Raw genomic sequence first — 13,464 nt, 5'->3', positions numbered from 1 at the left:
GTAAGGCAGAATAAATCAATATGTTGATCAATTATTATATCATTTACTAACAGGGACTTAGAAGAGAGAGACCTAATGTTTAATAGACCACATTTAACTGTTTTAGTCTGTAGTGCAGTTGAAGGTGCTATATTATTTTTTCTTTTTGAGTTTTTAATGCTTAAATAGATTTTTGCTGGTTATTGGTGGTCTGGGAGCAGGCACCGTCTCTACGGGGATGGGGTAATGAGGGGATGGCAGGGGGAGAGAAGCTGCAGAGAGGTGTGTAAGACTACAACTCTGCTTCCTGGTCCCAACCCTGGATAGTCACGGTTTGGAGGATTTAAGAAAATTGGCCAGATTTCTAAGCAGGAGACAGGTGCTCCCTGCTTGCTTTTATGTGACCATTCCCTCTGCAGTAACTGGCTGTAATCAAACACCAGCTGGAACCCACTAGAGCCAACTACTCCATCCTGCTACAAACAAAATTGGGCCTGAACTGGACAAGCATTTGGGGACAAACCAGAGTGGATTCTGAGGAGAACATCATTTGGACACATGCCTGTTTGAAAAGGTGGATGCCAACAATTGACCTGCTATTATAGCATTCACTGACCTCAAGAAGGAGTTCAGTACATTCCTGGAGGGGTGATGTTGAAGCTCCTTCAAGTCTATGAAATGCTGAAGATTACTGTTAACGCACTTGGTAACATCCCGTTCACACAGAGTCCACGACCGATGTGCTATCAAAAAATGGTCTCTGCTCGCTGTCGCTCTCACCGGGGTTGCAGCCTGGTCACAGTGGGGTCTCCATGGTTAGAACGAAGATACTGTAACAGGTGCGCGAGTGTATTGAACTGTTTAAAACACTCACAGCAGTTGTGCCACCGGTTAAAAGATACGTTGGTCTCATAATCGGTCTTGTTAACTCTCACAGGTCTCAGTCCACTCCCAACCTGATCCTATGGTCGTAATAGACTCTCAATTGACTCTGCATGGGGTTCCATCACTGATCGTGGACATTAACATATATTTCACTTGTTCAGCGTTTAACAATTAAAAACATTTAATAAGTGGTTTACTTTCATGATCTTGTAATGAAAACTGAATAACAATAGCTAAATATCTGTGACAAAAATGGTTTAACCTGTTTTGAACTCAAACACATTTTATTGAAAAAAGGTGACTTTCCTCAAATGAATCCAGTGTGGGTCTGAAAGGTATACACACCTTTAATAAACTCAAATTAAGCAGCTATTGATGCTTCCCAAAGCACTAAATTGTGTTGCATGCCATGTTGGCCAATAAAAAATAAAAATGTGCTAATTGATTCCCCTTCTAACTTGCTACTGTTACACTAAAATGGCATTAAATTAATCAATTACATGTTGTCTAAGAAAGGCCTGGGCCACATCGCCACCATTGTCCACAAGGCAATGAGACGTTTTGTAAGAGAAAGTCACAGTGATTTAAACAATCCTTCAACTCAAATTTAAAGATTTTCTGTTGTGTTGTAGGCCGTCGTTCTGTCGTAGTTGGACAAAGTTGGTACTTGTTGCCCCCATGTTGGGAGTCCGACGACGGGATCGTATGTCTTGCCGTTTTAAGTTGTGTGACTGTGTGGATCATGAGCTGGATCATGGTTACAGCGTATTTAACTCTGAAGACATTTAATCTGTTTTAACAGTTAATTTCAAATTCAGTGTTTTGTTGTGTACGCAAAGTGCTTCCTGCTGCATTCATGTGGGTTTTTTTGTTTTTGTTTTTTACGTACACGGCTTCTGGCTACATCAGGGTTATGATGCTTGATCACAGACTGTTAACATCCTATGTAAATCAGAAGCACAGTTTCTTCACGACTACTCACAACGGTTGAGTCTTTGTGGTGTTTTAAGTCATTTCAGCGGTGTGACCCTGGTTTTAATTATTGCATGGCTAAATCAAGTAACCAGCATGCAAAAAAAACTCCCTGGAAACTAAAATAAAACCTGATTATGTGAAACTTCAGTCATGAATCAAACTATTGATTTACTCATGTGTTAAAGATAACTTGATCATCTTTTAGGCTACAGATAAAGAGCTGATAAAAGATTCTCATGGCTATGAAACGCAGGGAAATTTTATCACAAAGAATTCAGGTGGGTATATATATATATACACACACACACACACACACACACATTATATTTAACCTTTGCAGCTGATCATAAAATAACTGGTTTCTTCACAAACAAATGAATGTGTGAAAATCATTGAACATGATGTGTATTTAGTGGCGCTTTCTTAGTGAACAACCCTTGTTTCTTTCAGGCATCGTCCATCGTTTCACTTTTTTTTTTTTTTTTTTTCTCACCAAATCCTTTTACTTAGTTTTGAGAACCTTTAACCCCTAAAACACTCGGAGTTTAGATCTGTGTAAGCAGCACGTTTTTGGTTTGTTTGTTCATACCCCACCAAGTGCACATCAGAAATGTGACACATTATTATAGATTTTTCTTTTTTTCCCCCCCCTCTGTGATTTTTGTGTGTGTGTGTGTGTGTGTGTGTGTGTGTGTGTGTGTGTGTGTGTTGTAAACAAATTTTATTTCCTGCTTTATGTTGGTCTACAAACAAAGCCAAAAGTCGAGTCCAGATTGACTAACATAAATACATTGATACTTACTTATACATACTTTTTACATTAATCCTCATAATTAGCAATATTTATTGATTATATCTGTATTTACACATTTAGTACTTTTTATCAGGAGGAAAATGCTCGTATTTTTCCTCCTACTTGAAAGACCAGTGAGAAATGCCACCTGATGGACCAGTCAGATGTCTTAGAAGCAGCATCAGTCAAAAATAGACTTGGTGCATTTATAGAGTGACCTGCTGTAGATACACGGATGAAATAATAGAGTGGCAGCTCTTGACCCCATTAAACTGTTACTGATGCAACAGCTGCAGGATCTAAAGTTTTAAGACGTTGTACACAAGCTGGTAGTTGTACAGTCAGGATACACAGTGGTTTTCAGCAGCATGTAACCTGCGTTGTAACGTCTAGATTCAGTTTCCTTTTATTGTCATGTGGCAGTCTGAGAACACGTCACACTGTATGTAGGTTTGGACCTCGCTTCAGGTGAATAAATATTTTTGTTTCAGAGTATTTGGAATGTTCAAAAATGTTTAGTGTTATCGACTAAAAATGCAGAAGGACTAATACCATTAAAATGTGTCCCTGGTGTCGCAGACAGAACGGTCCTCCGCTAAAAATTGGTCCGCCCTGCCTCCACTGCACCTGCACATTTCGGAGCTCAGCCGCTTGTCTGTGATGGTCTCTTCACCCAATCCACCCATTCAAATGGATTAATGGGGATTATTAACCATCAGATGAGAAGGTAAAACCTCTTAAATCACTCTAAAGTCAGTTTTAAGCTGAAATGAGGCAAACCTCAGTGACGCTTTGAAATAACAGACACACAGTGAATGCATCAGGTAGCAGCTCATGTAGCCGCAGCGCTCTCATGGCTTCATCCGTCTTTTCTGATAAAATAATGCTGAATTTATGTGGAAATGATTGTTGTACAAAAGCTTCAGATATGTCGCTGAGATAGATGATGACTGGAGTGAAGTTTGAAGCAGAAACGAGGTGATTATCAGTGAACCGCGGCTGATGACGCATGCACAGTGAAGGTAGGCGGACCGATTTTTAGGGGGGGACAGTTCGGTCTGTGACACCAGACAGGACGTTTCCAGTTAGCGCCCACGTGAGCACAGCGGGTGTGTGCTGAAAATAAATATATAAACAAATAAATAAGCACAATCCATTTATGCAGCTCGTGCGTCCCTAGCGCGTTTGCATGGCAGGTGTGCGCCACGTGGACGCCACCCTGCAACTGAGGTGAGGGAACGGTGAATGGCTGCAAACTCCCCGCCAAATTGTATGAGTTTCCTTGTGGATGATGTTCACAGGCTGTTTCAGCCCGGTGCGATACTAGCCTGAGTAAAGAGCAACACTCAAGACCGAGATTACAGTGGATTCATAACTCGTGCACACCCTGTTTACTTGCACATATCATTGCATGCACATACAATTGTTTAAAATAATACGTGTGTTTTATAAAAGTGAGTAGAGCTCAAAATTCTTAAAATAGCTTTTATTTCCATACACACAAATGCATTGAGAAGTGAAAAAAGGGAATATTTGATTGTTCAGAAAAGTAGTCTGCATTTTTTTTTTTTATATAAACTCAAGGATTTACTGTATAAACTGAAAATACTTGAAGATTTATCTTTCCTGTGACTCACTGAACTAATAATTAGTTGTATAACCACTGTTTCTGAGAACCGCTTCACATCTGTGTTGCATAGAGTCGACTAACCTCTGACACATTTGAACAGGTTTTCCAGCCCAGGATGATTGGACTATGTTCCACATTTCTCTGCATTTCTTGGTTTTAACTCAAACATTTTTTGATGTTGCCTTACAAATTTCTGTTGGATTAAGGTCCCAGGATTAGGCTGTCCAATCCATAATGTTAACATTGTTTACAAACCAAGATGCTGCTCCCTTATGGGTGTGTTTGGGGTTGCTGTCTTGTTGAAACACCCATTTCAAGGGCATTTATTCTTTGGCATAAGGCAACATGACCAAGTATTTTGATGTACAGTGCGTCCAGAAAGTATTCATAACGCTTCACTTTTTCCACATTTTATGTTACAGCCTTACTCTAAAATGGAGTAAATTAATTTTTCTCCTAAAAATACTTCTGACAACACCCCATAAAGACAGTATGAAAATGTTTTGAGAATTTTGAGAACTTATTAAAAAACAATAAGAAGAAATCATATATACGTAAGTATTCACACCCTTTGCTCAATACTTTGTTGATGCACCTTTGGTAGAAATTACAGCCTCAATTCTTCTTGAGTATAAGCTTGGTGCACCTATCTTTGGGCAGTTTGGCCCATTCCTCTTTGCAGCACCTCTCAAGCTCCATCAGATTGGATGGGGAGCGTCGGTGCACATCCATTTTCAGATCTCTCCAGAGATGTTCAGTCAGGTCTGGGCTCTGACTGGGCCACTCAAGGACATTCACAGAGTTGTTCTGAAGCCACTCCTTTGATATCTTGGCTGTGTTCTTTGGGTCATTGTCCTACTGAAAGATGAACCATTGCCCCACTCTGAGGTCAAGAGGATGTTTCTGTACATTGCTGCATTTATCTTTCCCTCAGTCCTGACTAGTCTCCCAGTTCCTGCTGCTGAAAAACATTCCCACAACATGATGCTGCCAATTTTTCAGTTCAATTTATTTCATTTTATATAGCAGTATATCACAAGAAACTACCTCAAGCTGCTTCACACAAGTAAGGTCTAACCTACAGCAAGTACTCAGGTGACGGTGGTAAAGAAAAACCCCCTCTGATGATATTGAGGAAGAAATCTCAAGCAGACCAGACTCATATGGGTGACCCACTGCTTAGGCCATTCTCACAGTTACAAGGTTTTTGCAATTTTTTCAAAACAGAAGAAACAGAAAACACACAGAGCATAATGTAACATAACAATAGTATAACAAAAAAAGATGCATTTGATGAGAAGTCCACGCAGGTAATTATTCCACAAGCGGGGGTCATCCAGCATTCCTCATGCCATCAGTGGGTCTGTTCCTGTGGCAGAATCCATTCCAAACGCAGACTGCAGTGTGCTGCATCAGCTTCAGGCAACGCTTCTCATGGTCAGTCAAAATTTAAGTAAAGTTGAGGCCGAGACCCATTCTGTTGCTAATACAATTAATTTAAAGGGATAGGAAACACAGTGCCATAGAGTGCTAGCCATATGAGGGGGAGAATAAATGCATCTTAAGTCTGGACTTGAAAGTCTCTACAGATCATTACACAAAACAGGTGCACGATACAGTAGTGTTCAGAATAATAGTAGTGCTATGTGACTAAAAAGATTAATCCATGTTTTGAGTATATTTCTTAGTTACATGGGAAACAAGGCGGACCCGGCGCCACGAGGGGCGTTTGGGGGCGACGCCCCCTCACGTCATCAACCTCGCCCCCTCGGATGTTAGAGTTATCAAAAAAGAAAAAGAAATACTGGAAAATATAGCAAAATATTAGTTATTCAATAATATCACGTATTTAACAAATAAACCAAATTAACAAAAGTAATTAATTTTAAAACAAACGGATATGGCGTGTGTCTGTGTTCAAGCGATTTGATAGGTTGAGGGTTGTGCTTGTCAGTGCGGCAGAGGGCAAGCTCGATTTATTCAAGCAGTGTCAAGGGCCTTTCACACTGCAAGCTTCAGCGCGATGCTTTAACGCTTCCCAATGTGTCGTAACACCAGGCCGGTGCATTTCCAACACGTCGTGACGTCAGACGTGTCGCTTCGGAAGCGGCAAGGGGGCAGAGATTGTGGCCACGTCACACTCTGGCTGTTTCCACAACCTGAAAAAAGTTCAGCAATCGCCATCTTGAATTTGCGTCGCCTGAACCACAAAAAACCTTTAAAAAACAGCAGTAGAACGATTCTCCCATCACCCTGCTGGGAGAAGCTTTTTTTTTTTTTCAGCTACTTTTCGGAGTGATGCCGACCGAGGGAGGACTGACGACTTGGTGGGATATCGATCGAACCGCGACAGCGAGCAGACCTGCACGGAGAAGCCGGCCTTCAGGCATCATCACTGGGCAGAGCGAGGCAGGCAGCCGGGGTGATGGAGCAAACCCACTCAGTCCGAAATCTCCCACTTTTTGGATATATGCGAAGTCCCAGTTTGCCCAACGGAGTTTAGTTCTGCAGCTTTATCGAGGTGAGGATAAAATAAAAGTAAAACGTGGCATTTGCTGAACTGCTGTGAAGGTTTATTGATCGGCTAACATTAGCTTAGCTTTTTAGCACAGTTGATCTGAGTGAACGCTTTAATTTGTAGATGGTTCAGTCTTTCTTATTTTTACCAAATAAAGCTACAGCTTTTTTTCAGACACCACAAAAGCTCAACTTTAAATAACTTATTTTTTTCGGGCGTTTTTCTTTTTTTCCATCGTTTTTTTTTTTTGCAGTTTTTTTTTTTGCAGTTTTTTTTATATATAAACTGTTTAGTGTTTCTTTATATTTAAAGAAATATTTTTATTTGTCCTAATCAGGAACATCTGCTGTGCAGACAACCAAACTTCCATTGATGAGCTGAACACCACGAAGTCCAGTCGAAAGAAACATCTCTGCTCTTCAAAATAAGACAAAAGTGTCTTTCAGCAACACCACCAGAGTTCAAAGCTGCAGAAGAGACCTTCATCTGGTCCCTAGAATCCAGCATAACATCACCTGCTTCTAAATACGAGGTCTGTGAGAAAAGTATTGTACCTTTTTATTTTTTTCAAAAACTACATGGATTTGATTCATATGTTTTTACATCAGCCAAGCTTGAACCTTCGTGCACATGCGTGAGTTTTTCCACGCCTGTCGGTTGCGTCATTCGCCTGTGAGCACGCCTTGTGGGAGGAGTGGTCCACCCCTCTCATCGTTGTTTCATTGCGAGGAAATGGCGGAATGATTTAGGCTTTTTTTCCATCAGAGTTTTTTCAGAAACTGTTAGAGACAGGCAGCTGGAAACCATTCGAAAAATTTATCTGGCTTTCGGCGAAAATTTTAGGGGCTTCACAGAGAATGAGTGTTACTACAGCTTTAAGGACGCCCCACAATGGCGCACGGCGCGCCGCGCTCTGTGCCACCATCGAGAGGCAGAAAACACCACATCATTTCTAAACGGATCGCTGTGTGGAGCCGGGACCGTCGTGAGCAATTTCTCTGGTTATCACAAGAGCCATTTTCTGGCAGATTTCACTTTTAACAAGAGATTTTGTCATGGAAAGCTGCGCGGAGGCTTCGCGCGTCACGACCGATTCGCTGATCGAGCGAGAAAAAGGAACACCTCCGTTTCGGAGTGTTAGAGGACAAGTTGGGACAAGCCCAGCTCTCCACAATTTCTCTTATACTCATTGGGCTGGTAAGCATTGAAAGCTGAGATAGGATTTTTTTTTTTTTAATGTCTCGGCCATTGTCTGATGTTTTGTGTGGTGTACTGTGCTTTTATGTTGTGAAGCACCTTGTGGCTCTTGTCTGTGAAAGGTGCTATATAAATAAAATTTACTTACTTACTTACTTACTAATGGTTTCCAGCTGCTTGTCTCTGATGGGGAAAAAAAGCCCAAATCATTCCGCCATTTCCTGACAATGAAAATCCGATGAGGGGGCTGGACCACTCCTCCCACAAGGCGTGCTCACAGGCGAATGACACAACCGACAGGCGTGGAAAAACTCACGCATGCGCACGAAGGTTCAAGCTTGGCTGACGTAAAAACATATGACTCAAATCCATATAGTTTTTGAAAAAAATAAAAAGCTCTGTTACTTTTCTCACAGACCTCGTAAAAGGCTCTTTGAACAGCAACTATTTTATTATTTTTTAAAAAGCTGTTTCATTTTATATTTTAATGATAAATGAACGGATCATTAAAAATGTCCACGAATCAAAGTTAAAAGACATTTGCACAGGTAGAAGCTCTCCACTTATTGCGCTCAAATTCATATTTTAGAAATGACTCTGTCCTGATAACATTAAAGGCAATTACATATTTTGATGAAATTACAAGTTGAAATGACAATATAAAAAAAATCATCATGAGGTTTATGTCACAGAAATCCTACTTTACAATCACAGTGCAGTCATTGTTAAATTATTTCCTGTTGCATTTATAATAAACATTTGTATTTATTTAGTGTTTGTTTTTCTGGTTGAAATGAGATATAAATAATCTACCAGACTTAAAAAAAAAATGTACAAGTTTCCATGTTACTTTATTTGTCTAAAAATAAATGTCCAGGGTTCCTTATGTTAAACAAGAAATTATCTACGTAATCTGAAATAACAGGTGGTTTTAATTTACGGATGAAAGGTTTCTAAAGAACCAGTTATTGATTTATTTAGCTATTTTAATTACAAGTGTTCTAAACTTTTTTTTTTTAACAGTAATCAGAAATTTTGAGGTAACAAACAACAACAAAACATTTCCAATGATTTTTCTTCAGAAAACTGCTCTATAAATGAGCAGTCCTGTCACACGTTATTGTTTGGACGTGTTTTGTCGAGCGGAGGTGCCACGCACCTCAGGTGGTAAAAAAAAAATACTGTCATCACTCTTTACTCTTACTCAGTCAGTCTCTTACAATGGCGTAGCCTAAATACACAAGCTTTCCAGGAGCGCACCCAATTCATTACGCACGCTCAGAGGCACGTCCCCTCCGGTGCGCACTTTTTTTTTTTGCGGCGGGGGTGCGACCCCACCCCCTGTGATAAACTCATCACCCCATTAATATTTTTTTTCTGGTGCCGGGTCTGAAACAAGGTATCAGTAGATTCTCACTTATCCAACAAGACCAAGCATTCATGATATGCACACTCTTAAGGCTATGAAACTGGGCTGTTAGTAAAAAAAAAAAAAGTAGAAAAGGAGGTGTTCACAATAATAATAGCATCTGCTGTTGACGCTACAAACTCAAAACTATTATGTTCAAACTGGTTTTTTAGCAATCCTGTGAATCACTAAACTAGTATTTAGTTGTATAACCACAGTTCTTCATGATTTCTTCACATCTGCGAGGCATTAATTGTGTTGGTTTGGAACCAAGATTTTGCTCGTTTACTAGTGTGCTTGGGGTCATTGTCTTGTTGAAACACCCATTTCAAGGGCATGTCCTCTTCAACATAAGGCAACATGACCTCTTCAAGTATTTTGACTTGTCCAAACTGATCCATGATACATGGTATGCGATATATAGGCCCAACACCATAGTAGGAGAAACATGCCCATATCATGATGCTTGCACCACCATGCTTCACTGTCTTCACTGTGAACTGTGGCTTGAATTCAGAGTTTGGGGGTCGTCTCACAAACTGTCTGCGGCCCTTCGACCCAAAAAAGAACAATTTTACTCTCATCAGTCCACAAAATATTCCTCCATTTCTCTTTAGGCCAGTTGGTGTATTCTTTGGCAAATTGTAACCTCTTCTGCACATGTCTTTTATTTAACAGAGGGACTTTGCGGGAGATTATTGCAAATAAATTAGCTTCACACAGGTGTCTTCTAACTGTCACAGCACTTACAGGTAACTCCAGACTGTCTTTGATCATCCTGGAGCTGATCAATGGGTGAGCTTTTGCCATTCTGGTTATTTTTCTGTCTATTTTGATGGTTGTCTTCTGTTTTCTTCCATGCATCTGTTTTGTTTTTTTGTCCATTTTAAAGCATTGAAGATCACTGTAGATAAACAGCCTATAATTTTTTGCACCTGCGTATAGGTTTTCCCCTCTCCAATCAACTTTTTAATCAAACTACGCTGTTCTTCTGAACAATGTCTTGAACGTCCCATTTTCCTCAGGCTTTCAAAGAGAAAAGCATGTTGGCTTGGTGCTGGCTTCATCCTTCATCCTTAAATAGGGGACACCTGATTCACACCTGTTTGTTCCACAAAATTGATGAACTCACTGACTGAATGCCACACTATTATTGTGAACACCCCCTTTTCTACTTTTTTTTTTACTGATAGCCCTATTTCATAGCCTTAAGAGTGTGCATATCATGAATGCTTGGTCTTGTTGGATTTGTGAGAATCTACTGAATCTACTGGTACCTTGTTTCCCATGTAACAATAAGAAATATACTCAAAACCTGGATTAATCTTTTTAGTCACATAGCACTACTATTATTCTGAACACTACTGTAAGAGAAAGCTCTGTGACCCGCAGCCTGTTTATTACCCTAGGGACACAAAGTAGTCCTGCACCCTGAGAACACAGACCCTGGGCCGGTACATAGGGTTTGATTAGTTCAGCTAAGTGGGGAGGTGCTAGTCCATGGATAAATTTATAGGTTAATAGCAGAACTTTAAAATCCGACCTCACACAGACAGGAAGCCAGTGAAGACTTGCCAAAATGGGTGTAATGTGATCGAGCTTTCTGCTTCCTGTCAAGAGTCTGGCAGCAGAATTTTGAACCAGTTGGAGACCCCTAATGCTGGACTGCGGTAAACCAGAAAATAGAACATTGCAGTAATCCAATCTAGAAGAAATCAACGCATGGATCAGGGTCTCGGCATCAGCCATAGACAGGACAGGATGAATCTTCACTATATTTTGTAGGTGAAAGAAAGCAGTCCTTGTAATATCTCTAACGTGTAGGTCAAAGGACAACGTGGGATCAGAAATTACCAGAAGGTTCCTCATTTTGTCCATGTGATGTATGACACATGAGCCTAGGGTGTTAGCTAGTCAAACTGATGCCAATGTCTCACTGGACCAAGAACAATCGTTTGAGTCTCATCAGAGTTTAAAAGTAAGAAATTGCTGGTCATCCAGCTTTTTACTGATGCAAGGCAATTCTCTAAGGATTTTATGTGAACGAGATTACCAGCAGTTATCGGCATGTACAACTGAGTATCATCAGCACAGCAATTACAGGTAATCCAAAAACGCCACAATATGTGCCCAAGGTGTGTGATATAAAGGGAGAAAGGAGGAGGAGGAGGCCTAAGACAGACCCCTGTAGAACCCCATATTTCATGTCACCAAGGTTAGAGGTAGTGTTGTTGCCACCACCATGCATCACTGTAGGGATGGTGCCTGGTTTTCTCCAAACATGGTGGATCCAAACTACTTCCATTTATGGATGACAGCAGCCACTACACTCATTGGGACCGTCAAAGTAGCAGAAATGTCTGTATACCCTTTAAGCTGTAGAAACATCTCAAGGATGACCAGTGTTAACGGTGCAAACAGGATGCACCTGAGCTCAGTTTTGAGCTTCATGACAAAGGGTGTGAATACTTTTGTACATGTGATTTCTTTGCTTTTTTATTTTTAGTGAATTTGCAAAAATGTTAAAATTGCATTGTCATTATGGGGTATTGTGTGTAGAATTTTGAAGAGAACAAATGAATTTCAGGGTATAATATAAGATGTGGAAAAATTGAAGTGGTGTGAATACTTTCTGGATGCACTGTATGGATAAAAAGTAGGATATAGGATGGGGAAAATGTAAAAAGAAAAAAATAATGAAAAGGTTATCCTTTATCTTTTTTGTTTTGTTTTTTTTTTTTTAATTCTGTCTTTCTTCTGGTCCTGACAGAGGAAGAGATGTGAAGGACTAAAGGTGCAGGATGGAAACACCAGCACTTCCACTGAAGAGAAAGTCCTGCTACTTGACGATCACGTGGACTAATGTGAACATGCACTGGTGCGATGCGTCTGTGAAATAGTTAAACCACACTGACGACATCAAAACTGACTTTAAAAAGTTTCACAAGGTGCTTGGTTCGAAATGGAATTGGATGCCCTCTACAAAGTTCAACTGACATTTTTTCTTAATTTCAGTTTGTTTAACTGATCCAAAGTCATATTTACACTATTAAATGTCTTTGTGTGTTATTCCAAAATAGTGGCATCTTTTTTTCTCTGTGTGTGTGTGTGTGTGTGTGTGTGTGTGTGTGTGTGTGTGTGTGTGTGTGTGTGTGTGTGTGTGTGTGTGTGTGTGTGTGTGTGTGTGTGTGTGTGTGTGTGAGTGAGAGAAAATCCAAAAACAAACCTCTGTGCACATATGGGTGTTGGACCAGAACTACTGCTGAAATGTTTTATGAATGTAATAATACCTAAGTGATTTTGTTTTTGTAAATCTGTTTAAGTTCCAAGAGGACTGACTGTCAGGATTCTTTGTGTAACAGTTGCCAGGTTATTGTCTGTAAAGGGGAAACTTTTCTTTACTTCTCTTAATCTCCATGCCCCGTGTGTGATGCATACTAATGATTATACGGTTGATCATAGGTTTTTGTTTAGTTTTTCAGTTGTTGCTGTTGACTCTTAAGAGAATCTACACATTTAGTCTAGTTTCACAGTTCTCTCTAAAGGTGTGAATATTTAATGAGATGTCAGTGAATTTTGCAGTTTGCTGTGGTTATTGTACAAATTCTAAAGATGGAATCACTGAATTTGCCAAAATATTCTGTCACGAGTAAATACCATATTTCATTTCTTTTTATTTTTGTAAAAATAAAAAATAAATAAGATTTGCAGCATTTGTTGCCAGATATAAATGGGTCAAAGTACGAGACCGAAGTATTGATGGTGTGTTGTGTATTAAATAAAATGTCAAACTTTCCACATTGTATTATTTTTCTTTAGATTCTGAAAAAAGTGTTCTTCACATAATGCTATGATTAAATTGATTTATACCAAAAACAATCATCAACCATATTTCTTTCTGAAAAAACTACAATGGGACATTTTGGTTCGTTAGGTCAAAGATGCACTTCAACAGAGAGTTGATCCTTTGCATGAAAATTCTCAAATCATCTGTTTCCCTGTGGGGCTGTAAAACTGGTGACGCAACAGAAAACTGGGGATGTGATGGTCTAGTGGTTAAGCGTTGGGTTTGAGACCAG

General features: G+C 39.9%; 1 protein-coding gene across 6 annotated transcripts in view; it reads left to right on the top strand.

The window, feature by feature from the left end:
- Positions 1-13,073, top strand: part of scarb1 (scavenger receptor class B, member 1) — a 72,028-nt gene extending 58,955 nt beyond the window's left edge. For 2 of the 6 annotated variants that reach the window (XM_034192514.1, XM_034192509.1), the window contains 2 exons: positions 2,045-2,117; positions 12,156-13,073. In XM_034192514.1, the coding sequence (XP_034048405.1) occupies positions 2,045-2,117; positions 12,156-12,169 (87 nt within the window). In that variant the 3' untranslated portion in view covers positions 12,170-13,073. Of the gene's footprint in view, positions 1-2,044; positions 2,118-3,211; positions 3,247-5,156; positions 5,162-12,155 lie in introns of those variants that run through there. The other 4 variants (XM_034192512.1, XM_034192510.1, XM_034192513.1 and 1 more) reach the window with 3 other exon arrangements.
- Positions 13,074-13,464: the final 391 nt, after the last annotated feature.

The sequence above is a fragment of the Thalassophryne amazonica genome, chromosome 17 (genome assembly GCF_902500255.1).
Source record: "Thalassophryne amazonica chromosome 17, fThaAma1.1, whole genome shotgun sequence".
NCBI lineage: Eukaryota > Metazoa > Chordata > Actinopteri > Batrachoidiformes > Batrachoididae > Thalassophryne > Thalassophryne amazonica.
This window is presented reverse-complemented; position numbering and strand designations above follow the sequence as displayed.